Genomic DNA, 21,217 nt, shown 5'->3' on the forward strand with positions numbered 1-21,217 from the left:
AGTTTTCAATTAATTTTAAATCTTTGCTTCAAAGGTCCCTTATTGAATGTAATTTTATTGTATTGTGGTCTAAAAATGGTGTATTTGATATTTCTGACTTTCAGCATTTGTTTGTGAGGTTTTTATGTCTTAATACATGGTCAGTTTTTGTAAAAAGTGCCATGTACAGCTGGAAAAAAAAGGTATGCTCCTTTTTATTACCCATTCCGTATTCTTCAGAGATCTGTCATCTCTAATTTTTTCTAAAATTCTATTCCTCTCCTTAGCTTCTTTCTTGTTTATTTAATGCTTAAATTAATCTAGTGCCACGAGGGGCAAATTGACGTCCACTGCTAGTACAGTTTTACTATTTCCTCCTGTAGCTCATTTAATTTTTCCTTTTAAGAATTTGGATACTATGCCATTTAGTGTATATATGTTCATTTAGTATTAATATTACTTCGTGTCTATTGTGCCTTTTAGCAAAATATGGTTTCCCACTCTCTTTTAATTAATACTACTTCACTAGGTGATCTCATTTGCTCCCATGGATTTAATTATCATTTTTATGCTGATGATTCTCAGATCTACCATTCCTGCCCCAATCTCTCTGCTAACCTCCAATCTCACTTCTCCAACTGCCTTTTCAGACACTTTGAATGTACAATACAGAATTCATTATCTTTCCCCCTAGACCCTCCCCTTCTCCTACTATCTCTGTTACTGTAGTGAGCAACACCATTCTCCCAGTCCTTCAGGCTGGCAACCTTGGAGTTATCCTGGACTCCTCACTGTCTCACCGCACCCCCCCCCCCCATATCCACATCATTGCCAAGGCCTGTCAGTTTCACCTTTGTAGCATCTCTAAATACACCCCTTTCTCATCTCTAACTCTGCTACCCTGTGGTATACACCCTCATCACTTCACACTTGACTTGTTTCAATAGCTGCATTGTATGTGTTTGTATGTTATCTCTCCCATTATATTATAAATTCCCTGAAGATAGGGATTGCCTTTTGCTTCTCTTTGTATCTTCAGCACTTAGCATATTTCCTGACATATAGTAGGTGCTTAATATATTGATTAGATCTATTTTTGTTTTACCTTTGTCTGAGATCATGATTGCTACTACTGTCTTTTTTGACTTCAGCTGAAGCCTAATATTGCACCCCCTTTTTTTAACTCTCTGTGTTTCTTTCTGTTTCAAGTGTATCTTTTGTAAACAACATATTTTTAGATTCTAGTTTCCAATCCATTCTGCTATCCACTTCCATTTTATAGGTGAGTTCATACCATTTGCATTCACAGTTATGATTGCTAATTGCGTATTTCCTCCCATCCTCTTCTCTTCTATTTATATTTCTCTTTTTTTTACCGTTTCCCCTCAAAAATCTGTTTAGCTTTTGATCACTGCCTCTCTTAATTTATCCCCTCCTTTGCTCTTAGTCTCTTTTCCTCCTTCTTCCCCACTGGATAAGATTAATTTCTGTAACCAACTGTGTATGTATATGTGTGTGGGTATGTGTGTATCTGCATATACACATATATATGCACACACACATACATATATTCCTCTTTGAACTAGTTCAGATGAGGGAAAGGTTCAAGTGTTCCCTGCTCACTCCCCTTATTTCCCTCCCCACTGTAAAAAACTGTTCTTTGTATTCCTTTTTCATGTGAGATCATTTTCCCCATTTTCTTCTTCCTTCCCTCATTTCCCAGTGCATCCCACTTTATCACCCTTCTGTTCTTTTTTCAAGATCATCATAACATAGCAGATTCACATTCATATTCTCTATCCATGTAGATTTCTTATAACTGCCCTAATAATGATAAAGTTCTTAGGAGCTATGTGTATCATCTTACCATATTGGAATATAAATGGCTTAAACTTATTAAGTCCCTTATTACTTCTATTTCATGTTTTTCTTTTTATGCTTCTCTTGAGTTTTGTGTTTGAATGTCTAATTTTCTATTTAGCTCTGGTCTTTTGGTCTTCTTGAAAGTCTTTCTATTTCATTAAATTTACATTTTTCCTCCCTGTATGATTATATGCTCCTTTATAGTTATAGATACTAAATGTTGTGTGATCCTGATTGAGGCTCCATGGTATTTGAATGGTTTCTTTCTGACTGCTTTCAGTATTTCTCTTGTAATTTGCAATTTGGCTATAATATTCCTGGGAAGTAGAGTGAATTTTTTCAGTTCCTGCTTTACCCTTTAATTCTAGGATATCTGGGCAGTTTTCCTTTATAATTTCTTGAACTATGATGTACAGATTTTTTATTTGATCACAGCTTTCCAGTAGTCACATAATTCCTAAATTATCTCTCCTTGATTTATTTTCCAAGTTAATTGTTTTTCCAATGAGATATTTCACATGTTCTGTTTTTTCCATTTTTTTTACTCTGTTTCTTGATGTCTCATGGAGCTACTAGCTTCCGCCTGACCACTTCAGATTTTTAAGGAGTTATTTTCCTCAGTGAGGTTTTGTTTCTCTTTTTCCAAGCTGTTATTTTTTTCATAACTTTCTTGCATTGTTCTCTTTCCCAAACTTTTCCTCAACACTTTTGATTTTAAAAAATCCTTATTTCCACTCTTAAAAAAAATTCTTCCTTTAGCACTTCTAGGAATTTTTGTTGGGACTGTGTCAACCTGGATTTTTTTTTGAGGCTCTGCTTGTAGATGTTTTTAAGTCAGTCTTCAGCTTCCCTGTCTCCATAGAAGATGTTTGTGGTCAGGTTCTTTTCTTGTGTGCTCGTTTTTCCAGCTTATTTCATGACTTTGGACTTTATGTTAATGTTGGGCTCTGCTCACCTCTAGAAGGAATGGGTAGTCAGAATTTCTGTGGCTAAATCTGGGGACCTGTATGTTTTTTGTTCTTCCAAGGTGGTATGATACAGGGAGAGCTCTGGTCACTCCATCCTGGTCTGTATTCTGCTCTTTACCCAGGTAAGTCCTCTGCTCCCTCACAACCACAAGCCATAACCACTCTTCTCTACCCCTGTGTCTCACACTTGGTAATGAGCAAAGGAGCTGCCAAGTGGTACCTGGGCTTGTGCCCAGTGTTAGTACAGGGGTCTTCTGAATTATCTTTCTGACCAGGAGTTTGGTTCCCTTACAACTCTCCATGCCACCACTGCTCCTGCTGTTGCTGCCACTGCCTCTGCACCCCCCCATCTAGTACTGCATAATCCCAGCCAATTCCCACCCCAGTGTCCACAGGTGGGCTTCTCTTTCATTTCCCCTAAGGTGTCCTGGGCTGGGAAAATGAGAAACTGTGTCTTTCTTGGGTATCCTATTCAGAATTTGATGTGAGGTTTTTCTTTTTAAACCACTTAAGGGGTTCTGTTGGGAGAACTCAGCAGAAATGCTCCATTTTCTCTGCTGCCTCAGCTTGATATTTTTCACTGTCTTCACCAATGCCATCTTGACACCCAAGGCATTGAATATCCAAGTATATGTTAACTGAATTTAGAGTCTTTCCATTCTCTATTCATCCTCTTCCTCAGCAACATATGTTGGGACCAAACTGCAGTTATTTTCATCGTGGTACTTCTGCAGACGCACATCATGACCACCATTCAAGATGGGCAGATTTGCTGTGAAATGTTTTCTCTTGTTGCTTTGTGATGCACCATATTCCAGCTCTACCAGCTCCTTTATTTGCCTCATCAAGGAGAACATGTGAGGTGTGCTCTCACTTAACTCAGCTTCCTTTGGGTCTTTATGGTTTATCAGCAGATATGTGCTGTGATAACTAGACAGTGACTTTCCATTCCGAGGTCCAGGAGCTGAGTTCTTGTTAGAGCCACTCTAGAAAGTGGGTTAGGCTTGTCGCTTTCTGCCCCTTGGTCATGTCACTGCAGAAGGATAGAATAGAGGGCTACATGTATTATTTCTTTCTCATGGGTTGCCATGGCTGAGGCCATTGCCAAAAGGTGATGCCTGTTGGCAGTGAGCCTCTCCCTAGTGAGTCTGGTTCTCAGAGAGAAATACAGTCTCTTGCTGGGACTATAATCAGAGCTTTTCCAGCATGGCCAAACTTCCCAAAGAACCCAGAACCCAGGGTCACCTCCGGACCACAGTGTGGCATCAGAAGAGAACTTAATGTAGGTAATATCTTAGATTTCAGAGTTTTTCAGATATTTGATTTTAAAAATTCCCACTTAATATAGATGCACTAATTTTGTTTGTGTAAAAGCTTTTTCTTGTGTTGTTTAAGTGTTGCCCCCTTTTTAAAAATCTCCTCTGTTGTTTTTTTGGTTATAAATGCTTCCCCAGTTAAATATCTGAAAAGCTTTTCTCATTTCTCCATGCCTCAGTAACACCACCTGCAGTTCTTTCAGTACCCAAAGAGCGAGTTCACCTGAGCTTGGTGACATGAACCCAGCCTAAGCTGCCAGATGGCCTTCTATTTTCCTGGGTACCAACTCCCTACTGGACACTTTGATTCTGACCTTTCTGTGTCCAGAGATCATTCTCTAGGGTAGAGAATACAAGAGTAAAATGAAGAACTCTATTTCTTGTGTGACTCATTTTTCTCGTAGCCACACTTGGTGGCAGCCGCATCTACCCTTTCTGAGTCTCCTCTTTCCCCTGATGTCACTCAAGAGCAACCACCCCTCTTGGGTTGTTTTCTTCTCCAGCTTTCGCTCATCTTCACTTTAGCATTTCTGACAATATTCTTACAGGGCCACCCCGTGGGGTTTTTTTTTTCCTTTGCTTCTCTTGATGAAATTTTGCCTTTATCTTCTGTTACCTTCCTTTATTCCCATCTTCTGTGCCTGTATTTTTTTTTAAAATCTAAGCTAGTTGTAGAATCATATGCAGAGCATTGTCATTGTCTCTCAGGGGTGGGGAAACTGTGGCATTTTTCCTTCTTCCTCATTTTTCTCTGTTTCTTTAGAATTGCTTCTCATCCTTCCTGGGCTGACTTCCCCTGTACAATCTGAATCTGTGGAAGCTGACTTCTCCTTTCTCTGAACTCTTTGAAATCTACTTCCCCCATATTTAGGGCATAGATTAGATTCTGCCTATCCTCCATATCCTTCTCTGTCAGAACCTCCAAGGAGCAGTCATATCACTTCATGGTCCCCGTTCTCTCTGCTCCTTTTGGTTGGGGAGAATGAGATCCAGAGTAGAATTCCTTCCTGTGGGCTCTTTTGCCTTCTGAATTAAGGCAGGTAAGAAAAGGATGAGACACACAGATATGAAGTTCCCTCTGGCTGCTGATTCCTAGCTCTGGGCCAGGTTTGTGATGGCTCTTAAACTTCTCTTCCCTTTCTGGCTTCTGTCCAAATGTCTGTGGGATTCTCCGATGACCACTTCATGGCTGTTTCAGCATCTCTGGATCTTCTCCCCCGTACTGTGCTTACTGTCTCTGCTTCCTGGATCTTCTCATGATGAAGGAATGAACAAGTGAATGAAAAAGCATTTGTATGTGCTTGTTATGCTCCCATGAGGAAATGCTTTGTATATAAAGTGCTGTTCTTTCCCCAGTTGTTTTTTAAATCAGGGATACTTTCATTTCTCTTGTGAGGACATCCATGAACAAGAAGGAGCAGTCATCTGTTCCCTATGCAAGGCCCAGCTTCCTGGAGGCTAGGACTTGGCACTCTTCTAGTCTGGAGCATCCAGCATCCTGAATAACATGTTAGAAGAGGATTGTAAACTGGGAGGCAAGTCAAGGATGTGGCTTCTGTCTGCAGCAGACTCCACATGGCAGCAGAATGCTTTGGGTGCACTTTGGAACAAGAACACTATCTTAGATTGACTGAGAGATTTACAAAGTTAATTTGTTGAGGAAATGAGTAGGTTGCAATAACCATTATGCCTGTTACTCAACCTTGATGTTATCATCCTTAACTCCTGTTCCCTACTACCCACTGCCCCCAGTCTCTAGATCTTCCTCCATAACAGCGCCCTCATTTCCCTTCAGACAGCCAGTGAGTACCCTAGCTCAGGCCCATAGCACCTCTCTCCTGGACCATTGCCATGTTCCTCCCTTCAAGCCTCCATGTAGTAACCAAAGGACCCACCACTCCTCTACTCAATAAACACCCATGGCTCCCTATTACCTCTAGAACAAAGCTCATCTGTTTGACTTTTAAAGCACTTCACCACCTGGCCCCATCCAACCGTTTCAGTCTCACCACGTTTTATACCTCTCCATGCACTCTACTGATCAGCTAAACTACTCTGGCTCTTCCTCATACACTGTTCTCCATCTCCAGATTTCTCCCCCATGCCTTGGAATCAGACTCTACCTTCTCCACAAAACTTCCTGATTTCTCCATCTCCACCCTCATACAAAGCAGATACAAGGTATCTGATGGGATGGCCTGGGAGGTGACTTTGTATCTGCTATGTATGGATGTTGTATATACCCATGAGTGAATGGATACTGTATATACCTATGGAAAGATACTAAATATATCTATGGATAGGTGGATACTATATATACTTGTGGGTAGCTAGATACTGTATTTGCTCATGGGCAGATAGATACTATATATACCCATGGAAAGATACTAAATATACCCAAGAATGGATATTGTTTCTCCCCTCACTCCCATGTTAGCTCCTTGAAGACATATTTGTGTATATGCATCATGTATTGCCTAACACAGTGCTGTACACAGTGAGCACTTCATAAATGATTTTAAATTGATTGTTAGATCAGTTTATCTATGGTGGGATCACTGTCCCTCTGAAGGTACAGATCTCAACCCACCCATGTCTGCCCATCCCATGTACCTCCTGTCCATGACTTCCCATAGGTAATCATAGGATATCTAGTCAACATGCTGGGTTCCTTTCCTCAACCTCATGAGGGTGACAGGGCAGACCTTTGTCTGTCCACCCATCATCCTTTGCTCTCACCAGGTGACCAGCCCAACTTTTCTTTCTGTCATATAGTTCCTCAATGACATCCTGTCCACTTCTTCTTTGGAGTTCCTATATACAAAATTACCACGACATGGTTATGAGAGGGAGGGTTTTCATTATTAGTTTACTCAACTAGTATTTATTGTGGACCCACTGTAAGATTGTCACTGTGCCAAGTGTTGTTGGCGATACAGAAAAGACTTGGATGCCATCACTGCCGCTATGGTGATAAACTGGGGAACAGCCTCACCATGTGCCAAACATTGTGCATTGTACTGCAGAGAAAATAAACATGAGGAACTTAGGTACACATGGGAAAACTGGTATGAGCTGATGTAAAGCCAAGAAAATGGAACCAAGGGAACAAGAGGTAGAATCAGGACAGTCACATAAATGAAAATGATAGGGAAGGAAGTGTACCTCAGAGTGGTTTCTGCCCTGGAGAGCCAGTGATGGACCCTGTACAGGCTGCCAGACCTGGTCACTTCATGGGTCTGCTTGGCTCCCCCTGTTTTGTTATAAAGGAGACTTCGCCCCTGGGTGATGGATGGCTATGGTGGAGAAAGAAGAACAAAGAGGCTCCAGGAGGGAGGCTGTGGGGCAGGACCAGCTTCCAGATTTGCCCCCAGAGGGACAGCTCAGCATCATTCTGGGAGGGCAGCAAGGGCCAGAAGCCCAACAAGCTCAGCTCCCAGCAGCCTCTTTTCTTGGATCAGGGCTCCCCGTGGCATCAGAACTCAGGGAGCAGAGTCCCCACAGGGAGAGTGAGCCATGGAAACCAAGTGATCTGGTGTGTCCAGTGGCCCAGGCTAGATGAAAGCTAAGTTCTCACCCCGCTTTACCCTCCTCACACTTACAAGCTGTGAGCTAGCTAGAATAATATTACCTTCATTTTGAAGAGCAGGAAATTGAGGCTCAGGGAGATTGTGACTTTGCCAATGACCACACAGCTTCAGAGTGTCAGCCAGAACTCCACCTAAGGTCTTTTGACTCCCATCCCTTGAGTAACTACAGAACTTGTGACCTTTGTCTTCAGCCTCCCCACAAGTGGATGCCAGTAATATGTCAGTTTGTCATCTTGGGCTCAATCAAGCTCTTGACAGGTCCATCCAAGATGTATTCCAAGTACAGTCTCTGGGTTGGAGGATGAGACGAACCTCCGATGGACTGTATAGTGAGGACAGGGCCATTAGAGGAGGCCAGGCTCTTGCAAATCCATCTCAGGCAAGCATCTTGTAGCCAGCAGTGTCCTACCATAGCCACTGGTACCCCTAGCAATAGTGCCAGTAACTCTGAGGCAGAACTGAGGGAGTGGGGGTGGGGGCCATGTCTCAAGTGATGTCCTACTTCAGGCCAGAGATGTTTGGGGGGGTGGTAGGTGAAAGAAGTTGTCTCTGAGGGCTGGGGAAGAGTTCACCCTTCCTGTATGATCGGCCTGCAGACAGCATAAAAGGCAAAGAGCTGAGCCTACTTGGTTGGGCCAGAACTACAGCTGCCTGTCTCTCCAAGCAACCCAGCCCTGCCACATAGTGCCTTCTAGTACAGGGGGAGGATGATGCCTCCTGTTTGCTTCTCATTCTATGAAGGACTTCTGGATCTTCTTTTCTACCATTTTGCCAGCCTCTCAGTGACTATGGAAGCCTGGCTGCCCCTCCTCTCCCACAGTCCATGAAGCTGTTTCCCAAATCCAAACCCTTTCCTTCTCCAGTAATCAGTCCTCCACCTACCCCAACCCCACCCCTCAGGATTCCTTTGCCCCCTAACCAACCTTAAACCATTTCTTATGCCATAGACATTTCATGGGAGGGAGTTGCCTTGACACAGTGGCATTCCTTAGGTCAGTGGACAGATGTACCTTGGAGAATGGGCAGAGGTAGCCTGTTCGGTGGAGAAGGTTGACTCGTCTTCACCTCTAATTGAACAAAATGGGTGTTGGCATGGAGTGGGGCCTACGTGGCATGGCCCAGCTTCAGCAAGAGCAGCCATGTGGGCAGGAGCTGGTACAGCAGCTGCCGGCTGAGGTGGAGGTGCTGTAGGCAGCCATGGAGTGGGCACCGCCCCACCCCACCTGCCAGCCTGCTTCAACCTCACCCTCTCTTTCAGTCCCTGCTCAGTCATCTCTTCCGTCCCCCCTCCCTCCCTCCAGGGAGTGAGTACCAGTGGTAGCTGCTGGCCTGTGATCAGCATGGCCCCAGGTCAGGGCACACCCCCTTCCTGGGCCTGGGATTATCACAGCTGGGCCTACACCCTAGAGGATTGAGGCATTTGGGCTACCCCCATACCTGAATGTGAGGACAGAGACAGAGTGGGAGGCAGAGAGATGGAAGGACTGAGAGAACTTGGAGATCATCATGCACCAGAGGAAAGGAAAATCTTTGAACTGTTTAAGAGACCTCTTGCCTGACACCATTTTGGAATATTCTGGTAAAGACAGGACAGACATATGATCATGAGAGAGAAGGAGAGGGTGTAGTGGAGAGGACCCTGAACCTGACTCAGAGGCTTTGGGTTCCCACCACACCTCTGCTTCTGGCTAAGTCCCTCATCTCTGCAGGCCTCAGAAAAGAGAAAATGCTTGTAAAATGAGGGTGCTGGGCAAGGCCACTTCTATGACTGGGCCTGTGCTCTGAAGGGCCTTGGTCTGATGCTTAGCTAGAACAGTGGGGGAAGAAGAAGGCCAGCTCCACCAAAGGTGGGTGCATCCATCATCGTCATCATGACAGGATTTAGAGAACACTTTGTGGTTGGTGAGGCACTTTACAGATATCTCCTTTGATCCTCACTACAACCCTGGGAGGAAGGTGCTGTTAGCCTCATTTTACAGATGGGGAAACTGAGGCAGACAGTGGTGAAGTGACTTGCTAGGCTCCCCCAGTCAATAAGTATAGAACCTGAATTTGAACTCAGGTCTTCATTGCTGCCTCCACTGTGCCACCCAGCTGCTTCAGAACAAGAAAGCTGTCAAAGTATTTAATATGTGGCGTCTTTCGGTCCTCTCATCAACCCTGTGAAGTTGAGCCAGCTCAAACACCTTAGTGTTAAATATATCTCTGATAGAACCAGACTGGTCGGACCAGAGCAGGGGCCTGGCAAGCCTTTCTGACCCAGAGGCGAGAGGAACTCCCAGATGGGGGGAAGGAGGTCACTGCAAGGTCAGGGTCAGAGCAGTGGCAGGGGCCCTCAGAGGAGGCTGTTCAGGAGCCTGTGGGCCCAGGGCCTGAGTCACCTCAGAGGTGACTGAACAGGGCATGAAAGAAGCAGCCTCTGGGGGTTTGGGGGTGGGAGATGGGGAATTCCACCATGCCTGGAAGTTGCCCTGACCAAGTTACCTCCAGCGAGAAGCCTTCCCTTGGCAGCCAGAACATCAGGAGCCTGGCTTGCTTCCTGTTTCCTTGGGCAGCCGCTGGTTGCTTTGCTTTGTTTACCTTAGTTTCCCAGTAGATTATTCTCTTAAGCCTTTAAGCCACTTGTGGGCTTGTCAAAGAGAAAGTAGGTGTTTCCCAGGTGCCAGAATGTTGATAGAGGTATAAACCTGTGGGATCCTTTTGGAGGATAGTCTGGCAAGATGTGAAACCTCAAGACTTCAAGGATCTGGTATTTCCTTGAAGAGTGCAGTCACTCCACTGACCCAGGCCTCTGTAACCGTCAGTTGTCTTTAATTCAGCACTATGGTTGAAAGATTCCTCCCCTGTAGCCAGCCTGCTTATAACTCTCTTGTCCTGGGAAAGCAGGCATATCATCCATGCCTAAAGCTTGGCTAGGTTGTTAGGGATGTGCCATGAGGCCTTGGCACACCTCTGCATCACCAGGAGCAGTTGAATGAGAGGAGACCGCAAAATCAGTGACACCCTTGAAGCCAGAAATTTGGGTGACGTTCCCCCAAATCAACCAACAAGCATTGAACAAGGGGTATATACAGCACTTTAAGGTTTTACAAATGAGGAAAGTGAGGCAGAAAGTGGCAAAGTGGTCAGAGTCTGTGACCAGAGAGCTCATAAATGTCTGAGGCTGGTTTTGAAAACACGTCAGAAATGCCTATCGTGGCCTAGGTATCATGCTGGGATCCCTCAAGGAGCTAACCTTCTACTGAAGGAAGCAACATATCCAAAAATTAGCATATTAAAAGCACATATGAAATAAACACAAGGCAGATGTTTCTGAGGGTGGGCTTCTGCAGGAGGCCGGGGAGGAGTGGTGTTGGGGGTGAGCTTTGGTGGAAATGAGATCCCAAGGAGTTCATTTTTTAAAAGTTTCACTGATAATTTGGGGGGGGTTTATGCCACATTTATTCCTGTCATCCCTTACCCATGGACTCTCCCTCATAACAAAGAAAGCCAAGTAGCCAAAGTGAAAATTTAGTGAGTCGTTTCCATGCCGGGTCAATGCTGTATTAATATCCTTAATTAAGGTTTTCATGAGTTGCTGTGGTCATATTGGCTGAGGTGATGGTGGTGCTAGGTCCCAGGAGGAGAGTGTCTGAGTAGTGACAGAAGATGTGGGAAGCACAGATTTGGGGCTTCCTGGTTTGTGCCTTCCCACCTTGCTACCCTGATGTTCCCTGAGGTCTTTGAAGAATTCAGCGTTACTAATTGTCCTTATTGAATGAATGAATGAGTGAAAAATCATTTATCAAGCATTTTCTATGTGTGTGCCAAGTACTCTTGAAACTCCTCCATTGATCACCATGCTATGATTGTATTTAGTTCAAACCAAACATTTATTAAGCACCTACTATGTGCAAAGCACTTGTTCTATCCTGGTTTCCCTACCACACCCAGCCTTCATTCTCTTCTCTGTCTTCTCTTCCTTCTATCACCTTGATTTCAGAAATTCTCCAAGGCTTAGTCATGGACCCTCAACTCCCCTCTCTCTCTCCCTTTCTTCTTAGAAAGAGAACTTAGAACACATCCATTCTGAAGCTTCAGCTATTGCTTTTTGTACTTAATTTCCAACTATAGTCTAAGATCTCTTTTCACTTGAATGTCATATGATTATGTGTTAAGAAAGTTGTACCTAGTCACAGGTAGTGGTTGGAACCAATGAATGGTTCAGTTAATCAAAAATATATTGGGTCTTGATTCCCCATTGGCTCTTGTTATTATTTTTGTTATCATTCTGAAGTGTGTCAAAGGCAGAAGTATTACTGAAACAGAATGGAACTGCAAAGAACATCCAGGGGCCCCTTTATTCAGTGGCCATTTTGAGCTTTGAATGAATGAATAAAAAAGGATTTCTTAAGTGTCTTCTACGAGCTGAGTGGATAAAGTAAGAAAGTAAGACAGACTTTCCTCTCAAGGAGCTCACATCCTCATGGGGAAAACAACTTACACCAGAGTGTTCAGCCTTGAATCAGGTGGAAAAGTCCACTGGTAAGGTGCAGTCACAAAGCAGATGAACAGTCCCAAGTGTGCTTCACATTGATCTGAACCATTGGAGAATGCCAAGGCCTTGGATGGCAAGGCCTTTCTTTTTCATTCTTCAGTAACTGAGGCTGTAGCATTTGTGGAGTTGGTGGCCAAGGTGCTTCGCCATCTGGCACGATGGCTAAGGACACCATGTTGGAAGCAGGCCAATGGTCATGGTCAGGAAAGGAGGAAAGAGATCACTGTTCCTGGGACTCTTGGGGTCAGTTGGCCAGCAGTTAATATTGCTAGTTGTGGGGATGGCAAGCCTTTTCTCCACAGTGATAATGATTGGTTGGTTGGTTGGTTGTTGTCCTTTGTTTTCTAAGAGGATCAAAATGACATCACCATGAAAAAGTGAAGTTTCAGTGTGTCCGATTGGCTGATCAGATCAATATGAGCTCAGAATGCTGTACTACAGGTTGGGCACAGGTAGTCCATGTGAATTTCAGGGGTGGATACTCCAAATTCGCGCATCCTATGTTTAATTTGTGCTGTCTCAATTCTGCTTTGCTCATAGAGCATGGCACTCTTCTCATGTAGGCATGCCATGATGAGTGATCCTGTGCCAGTGTCTCCCATATTGTGCAGTCAAATCCAAAGTTCTTGAGAGAGACCTTGGGAGTGTCCTTGTATCACTTCTTCTGACCCCCATGTGATTGCCTGCCCCATGTGAGTTCTCCATAAAATAGTCTTTTTGGCAAGTGTATATTTTGCATTCAAATAATGTGACCAGCCCATCAGAGTTGTGCTCTCTGAAGCATAGTTTGAATGCTTGGCAGTTCAGCTTGAGCAAGGACTTCAGTGTCTGGTACCTTATCCTGCCAGGTGATCCTCAGAATCTTTGTAAGACAGTTGAAATGGAAGTGATTCAGTTTCTTGGCATGGCACTGGTAGACTGTCCATGTTTCACAGGCATACGACAATGAGGTCAACACAACGGCTCTGTAGACCTTCAATTTGCTAGTCAGTCTAATACCTCTTCTCTCCCAAACTTTTCTTTGGAGCCTCCCAAACACTGAGCTAGCTCAGGCAGCACATGTGTCAACCTCATTATACTACCAAGGTAAGTGAACTTATCCACAGCATTCAGAACTTCTCCATTTGTTGTTATAGATGGTTCCATGTATGGATGTTGTGGTGGCTGATGGAGCACCTGTGTTTTCTTCGTGTTAATTATTAGGCCAAAATTAGTACAGGCAGCAGAGAATTGATCCATACTTGGTTGCATCTCAGCTTCAGAGGCTTCATTGAGTGCACAATCATCTGCAAACTGAAAATCATGCACCAACACTCCCTCGACTTTGGTCTTGGCTTGTAGCCTTTTCAAATTGAAGAACTTACCATCAGTATGGTAGTTGATCTTGATGCCATGTTCATCCTCATTGAAAGCATTTGACAATATGGCTGAAAACATCATGCTGAAAAGCATGGTAACAAGCACACCGCCCTGTTTCACTCCATTAGTGACTAGGAAGTAACGAGAGCATCATCCACTATCCAAAACTCAGGAAATTGACATACAATTCTAATGAACTTCTCCAGGTAGCCAAATTTTGACATAATTTTCCATAAGCCATCATGACTAACAGTGTCAGAGGCCTTGGTCAGATCTGCAAATGTTGTGTACAGACCTCTCTTCTGCTCCTGGCATTTCTCCTGGAATTGTCGGACAGCAAACACCATATTGACTGTTCCTTGGCCCTTTCTGAAGCTACACTGACTCTCAGGTATATGCCCATCTTTCAGGTGAAGGATCATCCTATTAAGGAGGACTCTAGCAAGAATTTAGTCAGCAATGACTAAGAGAGCGACCCCCCCCTCCCCTCCCCCCAGTGATTGCTGCAGGACAATCTATTCCCTTTACCTTTACAGAGATGGACAATGGAGGCATCCTTGAACTCCTGGGGGTGTCTGAGCAGCCTTTTAAGGATCACACTGCTCACATCCTGGTGTGAGGGTAATAATGAACAAGCAAGATGAAGGAGGAAGGCATCATAGAACTGAAGAATCATAGAATTTGAGGGTTGGAAGGGACTTGGAAAGTCATCTCATCCAGCTCCTATATGAGGAACCCTAGAGAAGTGGTCATTCTATTCCTACTTGAAGGTCTCTACACATCAACATGTCCAGATCTCTTGTTGTATATTTGCCTTACCCCTTCAGACTCATCATCTGCTCTTCTAGAAGTCAAAGGAACTAGGACTAAAACCAAGAATCACCTACCCAGCAAAACTGAGTGTAATACTTCAGGGGAAAAAATGGTCTTTCAATGAAATCGAGGACTGTCAAGCATTCTTGATGAAAAGACCAGAGCTGAAAAGAAAATTTTACTTTCAAACACAAGAATCAAGAGAAGCATGAAAAGGTAAACAGCAAAGAGAAATCATAAGGGACTTACTAAAGTTGAATTGTTTACATTCCTACATGGAAAGATAAAATCTGTAACTCTTGAAACTTTTCTCAGTATTTGGGTGGTTGGAGGGATTATACACACACACACACATACACACACACACATAGACAGAGAGCAAAGGGTGAGTTGAATAGGAAGGGATGATATCTAAAAAAATAAAATTAAGGGGTAAGAGAGGAATATATTGGGAGGAGAAAGGGAGAAATGGAATGGGGCAAATTATCTCTCATAAAAGAGGTAAGAAAAAGCTTTTTCAATGGAGGGGGAAAGGAGGGAGATGAGAAGGAAAAAGTGAAGCTTACTCTCATCACATTTGGCTTAAAGAGGGAATCAAATACACACTCAATTTGGTATGAAAATCTATCTTGCACTACAGGAAAGTAGGGGAGAAGGGGGTAAGTGGTCTGTGGAGGGGGGATGATAGAAGGGAGGGCAAATGGGAGGAGGGAATAATTAGAAGTAAACCCTTTTGGGATAAGGTCAAAGAGAGAATAGAATAAATGGGGGGCAGGAAAGGATGAGGGAAATATAGTTAGTCTTACACAACATGACTATTATGGAAGTGTGTTGGGGGTGTAAGCTCAGTTCCATGTGGACAGTCTCAGGCGGGTAAAGGTGAGGACTTCTAAACCTTAGAGTTCTCATGAGGCCCCCCAGGGAACAGCAGGGAATTGAGGTGTGAGACCAGGCTATCTCGTGCATTTCCGCCTCTTCCCGTGGGAAATGTGCTGGGGAGAGCATCCCCACCCTCGAGATTGGCCCGGGGTCTGAGCACACCTATTGTTGTCTAACAGGCACGGTATTCAGGTGCAAACTATGCGGCAGGAGAGCTTAAGTAGGGTCAGGAAAGCCTGAAGGCGCTCTTAGCACTGAGGGGCCCTTAGAGGACAGAAGGCCCCTCTTCCCTCTCTCCTCCCTTCTTTCTTCCCTCTCCCCTCTTCCCTCTCCCCTCTCTCCCTCTTCCACTTCCATTCTCTTACTGTAAGATCTTTGCCTCCTTGGGAGATTTCTCTCTCTCCTCAGGAAGAGTTCCCCCTGCACATGTAACCAAGACCCTGAATAAAGCCTAACCCTTGTTCGACTCTGGAAAGTCTCTTCTCTCATACGTTTATCCGGTTTGGCCAGCCGAAGACCTGCGATAGGTAAGGTAAGACTCGGGTAGCCCTTAGGCCTCTAGGCCTGGCAGAAGTGTTTTGCAAAACTACACATATATAACCTATATTGAATTGCTTACCTTCTCAGTGGGGATGTGTGGGGAGGGAGGAAGGGAGAGAAGTTGGAACTCAAAGTTTAAGGAATGAATGTTGGGAATTGTTTTTGCATGCAACTGGGATATAAGAAATACAGGTAATGGGATATAGAAATCAATCTTGCCCTACAAGAAAAGAGAGTTTGGGGTGGGGGGAGGGGAGAGATGGGGAGAAAATTTGGAACTCAAAAGTCTGTGGAAATGAATGTTGAAAACTAAAAATAAACATAAAAAAAGAATTGCAGATAGGCATATTTAGACTTAATAGTATTTCACAGGATTTAGAACTAGGAGAAAGGAAGAAAACAAGCATTTACTAAGCAGCTACTATGTGCCAGACATGGTGCTGAATGCTTTACAAATATCATCTCAAGAGAGCCTCAGAACAACAGATGAGGAAACTGAGGCAAACAGAAGCTAGGCATCTGAGGTGGGATTGGAGCACAGGTAGATCTTCCTGACTCCAGGCCCAGCCATAACCACATCACCTCTCTTCTTCTAAAGACCATGGGAATCACCTAGTTCTATACTCTCACTTTTTTTTTTAATACTCTCATTTTTCAGATCAGGAAAATGAAGCCCAGAAAAGTTAAATAATTTCTCTAAGCCATCTCTCTCCCCTTTCCTGACCATGCCCACTGGCCTGCTTCCAACATGGTGTCCTCAACCCTGGTGGAAAAGAGGCTTGGTCATTACCTCAACACATGTTGCAGCCTCAGTTACTGAAGAAAATGTTCACAGTGGACCAACAAAGGCCTTCGCATTCTCAGATGGTTCAGAAATGGTTTCTATCGATATAAATGACTCTAAGGAAGGTTCATGACCTTCTACCCAATAAAATATCCACCAAAAGATGTTGAATTCCATTCTCAGCCTCCTGATACAGCACTCTTTCCAAAATCATGGCCGTTTCTGTGACATAATTCTGCTGGTCAGATTCAGGGATAAACATCTTACTTGGAGACAAGTTTTAATTTATGAAAAAACCAAGGCCGACTGACGGCACCAAAGGAACATTTATTTTTTTGTTTAAAAATTTTTTTATTCATTTTGAACTTAACACATACAGACAAAAAAAGAACATTTCCATGTACACAGCACAACCTAAAAAGAGGATTCACTATAAAACCATGAATTTACAATTCACACTGTTTGCTGTTTTGAAAAACTATATAGTAGCTTCTCTGCTTCCTTCTCCATTTCCTTTTATTCTCTGCTGTGCACTTTTTATATTTTTTCCTTCCACCCTAGCGATGGCTTCCATTAGACACAAAGGTGTGTGTGTGTGTGTGTGTGTGTGTGTGTGTGTGTGTGTGTGTGTGTGTGTGTGTGTGTTTGTAAACCCATACTTCCGTTTGTCAGTTCTCTGGAGGCAGATAACATATTCCTTCCTGGGTCCCCAAAGGAAGATTTGTGTTAAGTTGGGCATTAAGTATACAGCTGTCTTGTAAAAACTTACCAACAGTGAATGCCAAGTGATGCCATTTGACCCTGAATCATCTTGATTTCTTATTGAATGGCATTTCATGCTAGGCCGTTTTCTCAGCCATTTTTGCAGTGATATCTTGGTGTAAAGAAAAGCTCCCTGCGAAGGCGGGCTATCCTGGCACAGAACCAGCTGCCTGGAGTGGTGGTGGGCTCTCCCTCCTGAAGCAGATGGCTGTGCTGGAGAGATGAACTGGACTCTCTTCCCATGCAGATTGGCGCCCCCTCCACCATCAGACAAAATCACGTGTGTGTCAGGCAGACCAGGAGCCAAGACTTCCTGACTCCAGGGCTGATTGCTGCCTTTCCCACACAACACAGGCACTTAAAACGGTGGGTGAATTAAAGGACAATTTATGTAGCCTCCCTGAGCCTCAGTTTGCTCATCTGTGAGTACCAGTCCTTACAGGACTTTTGGGATGTCAGATGAAAAATGAGTTTCAAAGTTCTTTGAAAAAGTATAAGAACCATATGCAAATGCAAGAAATGATTAATCCTCTGTGCCTCCTGTCTTCCTCTGATTCCTCTTCTGGGGGAAACTGCTGATTCTCCTCTCCTTGGCATTGCTTGAGCCCTTCCAGGTTACTCATGTGCCATCCTGGAGCAGCCCTGGCAAACTCCAGCCCTGCTCTACACACCCTGACCTTCCCCTCCCCCAGTGTCCACTTCCTCCGAAGGCTGGAGATCTCAAGAATCTTGGAAGGGATTCCAGGCTCCTGGGAGTCTTCCTTTCTGCCCCCCTCCCCCCAGAGACTGAACTGGGCCAGGACACTGGAGTTATGTTAGAGGTGAGGTGCTTGTCCAGGGAGAGAGTGCATTGGATACCAACCCTAAGAGTCTAGAAAAGTAGAGGTACAACCTTTTCTTTATTTGGGGACTGGTCTTTCTCCATCTTGCCTAGACTTGAGGTATGATGGACACTCACTGCTGAGAGTGTGGAAACTTTGCTCCACTCCATTTGCTCATGGGCTAATTCATCCCTCCCTAGGGAGCCTGTGGTCACCTGCTCCCAGGGGCTCCCTGCATTGATGCTCGCCTTAGTGCAGACACCTGATCTCTGGAGCTCTGAGGATCCCACAGCCAATAGCAGAGATCACAGGTGTGGATCACCACCCCTGGCTAGACCTGACCTTTAGAGTAGGCATTTGGTGCATAAAGGCATCTGAAGGAGCTGTAGAACACACCCAGGCTTCCACTGACTCAGTGGAGAAGCAGGAGCCGCTAGAGGGCACCCAAAGCCAGTGTGGCTTGAGGGCTAAGGGCTAGAGGTTTTCCAAGGTGGGGTTCCCCTCTTGAAAGTGGTGAGAGGGGCGACCAGAGCCAGGGCTGAGCCTGGCTGGGCACCTGTAGGAGGCTGGTCACCAAGCAGGGCATTAGGGCCGTTGTCCAGGAAGGAGCCCAAAGAGGTGGCGGCGGTCACATTAAGGAAGGCGGGCTGCCAGAGTGGTTACTTTTTATTAGTACATCTCACTGAAGCCTACTATCTAGCAGGCTGAGCCCAGGATCTACTTCTTAGGCACTGGGGGTGAGGGGTTGCCCTGTAGAACTCCTGTGGTTTACACGGAGTCGGGGACCCAAGTCAGGGATGGATGTACCAGATGTCAGGAGGTGCAGGGACTAGTTTTACTTGGGGGACAGGAAGCCTAGATATTGGCTTTTTAAAAAGCCTCCAGATGAGCCAGCCTCGGCTGGTTGGCTGAGCTTGCTTGCTTGGAGAGGTCAGTGTGACTGCTGGCAGGTCAGAGGAGTCCCCCCACCTGGAGTCCTGAGACTGGTTTCTTCCTCTCCCCAGGAAGATCCTTGCCCCATCCCACCCACCCCCACCCCCCAGCCTCCACCCCTTCGAGTACAGGCTTGTTTGAAGAAACAGCAGTGGGTTCCCCTGTGCGTTGGGAAGGCCCCTGGGAAAGCGTCAGGGATGCACTGGGTATGACTTCGTGGCTGACTCCTTTAGATGGGGTACAGGTACCAGAGGCTGCAGGGGGGAAGTAGTGCGGATGGGCCCAGGCAGAGTAGCCTAGTGACCTAGGCCCTATAGTTCAGGCTTTGCAGGGTCCATCTGGGAGGGGAGACCCCCCTTCCCTTCTCCCTTGTCCCCCACTCTTGAGGTAAAGTAGTCATCAGTGCCCCGGGAGCCACCAGGAGATGTTCTCAGGAAGTTTCTTTCTGACCTTGCCATCCCCTGTCTACTAGGGGAGGCTCCTGCCCATCAGGGAGGGGCAGACACTGGGGGAAGGAGTCACTGTCCCAGTTTGAACTCTCCCTTCCCTGATCCCTGGCACCTTGATTCCCAGGAGAGCCTGCCCCAGAGGTTGCTCTCACCTGCACTGGTACTGGGGGTCTTCAGGGTGGGCCCACAGCACATCGAGCACCTCAGTGGGAGGGTCTAAGCCCAGCAGCTCTGCTCGTTCCCATCGCTGGAGTCGAGTGATCCCTAGCAGGGAGAAAGGATGCAAGCTGGTACGGTAGCTAGAGACACCTGGAAGTGGGGCATTGCCCGGGTGAGGGTGGAAGAGGAGACTCCCTGTCTCCTGTGCTCTAGCCTAGAGGGCACCCCTGGAGAGGTGAGGGCTTCAGAATCAGGGACGGGGCAGACAGGGCTCCTGGAAGCTCTTACCTGTGCAGGGTCCGAAGTGCCGGTTCAGGTCAAACTGCCTCAGTATTTCTAAATGGATTTCGTTCCGGTGGGCTGCCAGCGGCTCCTCCCCTAACAAGAGAGGCTGTCCTTCACTCCCAGCTCCCAGCTCCTTGAACCCCTGCCCCTTCCCCAGCGCTCCGCATCCCTTTCCCCTCTTCTCCCATGCCTCGATCCCCGGTCCCCTGTCCCCCCCCCCCGTTGCCCTGCTGTCCTCAGTTCCCCGCCCCCACCTCGCAGCTCTGGCTCGGGCGCCCGGTCCTCTTTGCCAGGCCCCTTTCCGCCCTTCCTCCTCTTCACTTTGGGGAAGGAGTCGGTGATGAGCCTTCTCTTCCGGCCCATGGCAGCCACCCAGGGGGGCGAGAGGCGAAGGGAGAGACAGCTGCTGGGCGGAGGACGGGGCCAGGGACGGACAGACGCGATGACCCAGACAGGCGGCTGGAGGGAGGAAGTCCAGCTGCTTCCAGGCAGGGGCCGCCCGCCGCCCCCGCCCCGAAACATGCCAAGAGGGCCCAGCCAATGGCACGCCACGGACGGGGGGCGGGAACCTAGTGGCGACCAATGGGGAGCGGCGCAGGCCCAGGGGGCGGGGCCGAGGTTGAGTCCGGGAGGGAGAGTGAGGTCTGAACCCGGAGCCAGAGGCTGCCCCCGTCCGGCCCGGCCGGCCCCCCTGGACTAGGTCTGTGCCAGCCCCGCCCCCGGGCAGATGCGGTCTCCGTCCCCTTAATCCCTGTGACTGAAGGATCCAGGCTTGCGCATTCCTCTCCTTGTCCCGTGGAGCGAAGAGGCGGGCGGGGGTGGGGGGGACACCAAGCAACCCCCCCCATCTACATCCCCAGAGGCTTCTAGTAGGGCAGGGGAACCAGGCGACGCCCCCATCTACATCCCCAGCTTCCGCTGAGGCTTCTGGTCGGGTGGGGGGGGGCCCAAGAAGAGCGGCTCACCTTTGGCAAAGGAGCCCGAGGTGATCCATGCCTTGGGGGGGGGTGTGTGTGTGTCTTACTTTCCTGGTCTGTAAAGTGGGGTAATAGCTCCCTGCCCTGCTGGCCTCACGGGGTATGACGGACAGATGAAACAATGAACGTCAAGACTGGGGACTATGAAGGGACATGTAGGGGAGGGGGGCCGTGCGCACTCGGCAGCCTCGGGGCCGGTCTCG

At 46.5% G+C, this 21,217-nt stretch overlaps 1 protein-coding gene and 1 long non-coding RNA gene across 2 annotated transcripts; one reads left to right on the top strand and one right to left on the bottom strand.

Annotated features, from left to right (window-relative positions):
• The first annotated feature begins 15,134 nt into the window (after nucleotides 1-15,134).
• On the top strand, nucleotides 15,135-17,080 carry LOC140524627 (uncharacterized). Its single transcript, XR_011973783.1, has 2 exons — nucleotides 15,135-15,831; nucleotides 16,503-17,080. It is a non-coding gene; the product is annotated as an uncharacterized lncRNA (long non-coding RNA).
• Nucleotides 17,081-18,859: 1,779 nt separating this feature from the next.
• Nucleotides 18,860-20,717, bottom strand: POLD4 (DNA polymerase delta 4, accessory subunit). Its single transcript, XM_072639273.1, has 4 exons — nucleotides 20,292-20,717; nucleotides 20,041-20,130; nucleotides 19,746-19,857; nucleotides 18,860-19,398 (listed from the first exon to the last, which is right to left on the bottom strand). The coding sequence occupies exons 1-4, from the start codon at nucleotides 20,557-20,559 to the stop codon at nucleotides 19,374-19,376; spliced, it is 495 nt and encodes a 164-aa protein (XP_072495374.1). The 5' UTR covers nucleotides 20,560-20,717; the 3' UTR covers nucleotides 18,860-19,373.
• Nucleotides 20,718-21,217: the final 500 nt, after the last annotated feature.

Source organism: Notamacropus eugenii, chromosome 2, assembly GCF_028372415.1.
Source record: "Notamacropus eugenii isolate mMacEug1 chromosome 2, mMacEug1.pri_v2, whole genome shotgun sequence".
Taxonomy (NCBI): domain Eukaryota; kingdom Metazoa; phylum Chordata; class Mammalia; order Diprotodontia; family Macropodidae; genus Notamacropus; species Notamacropus eugenii.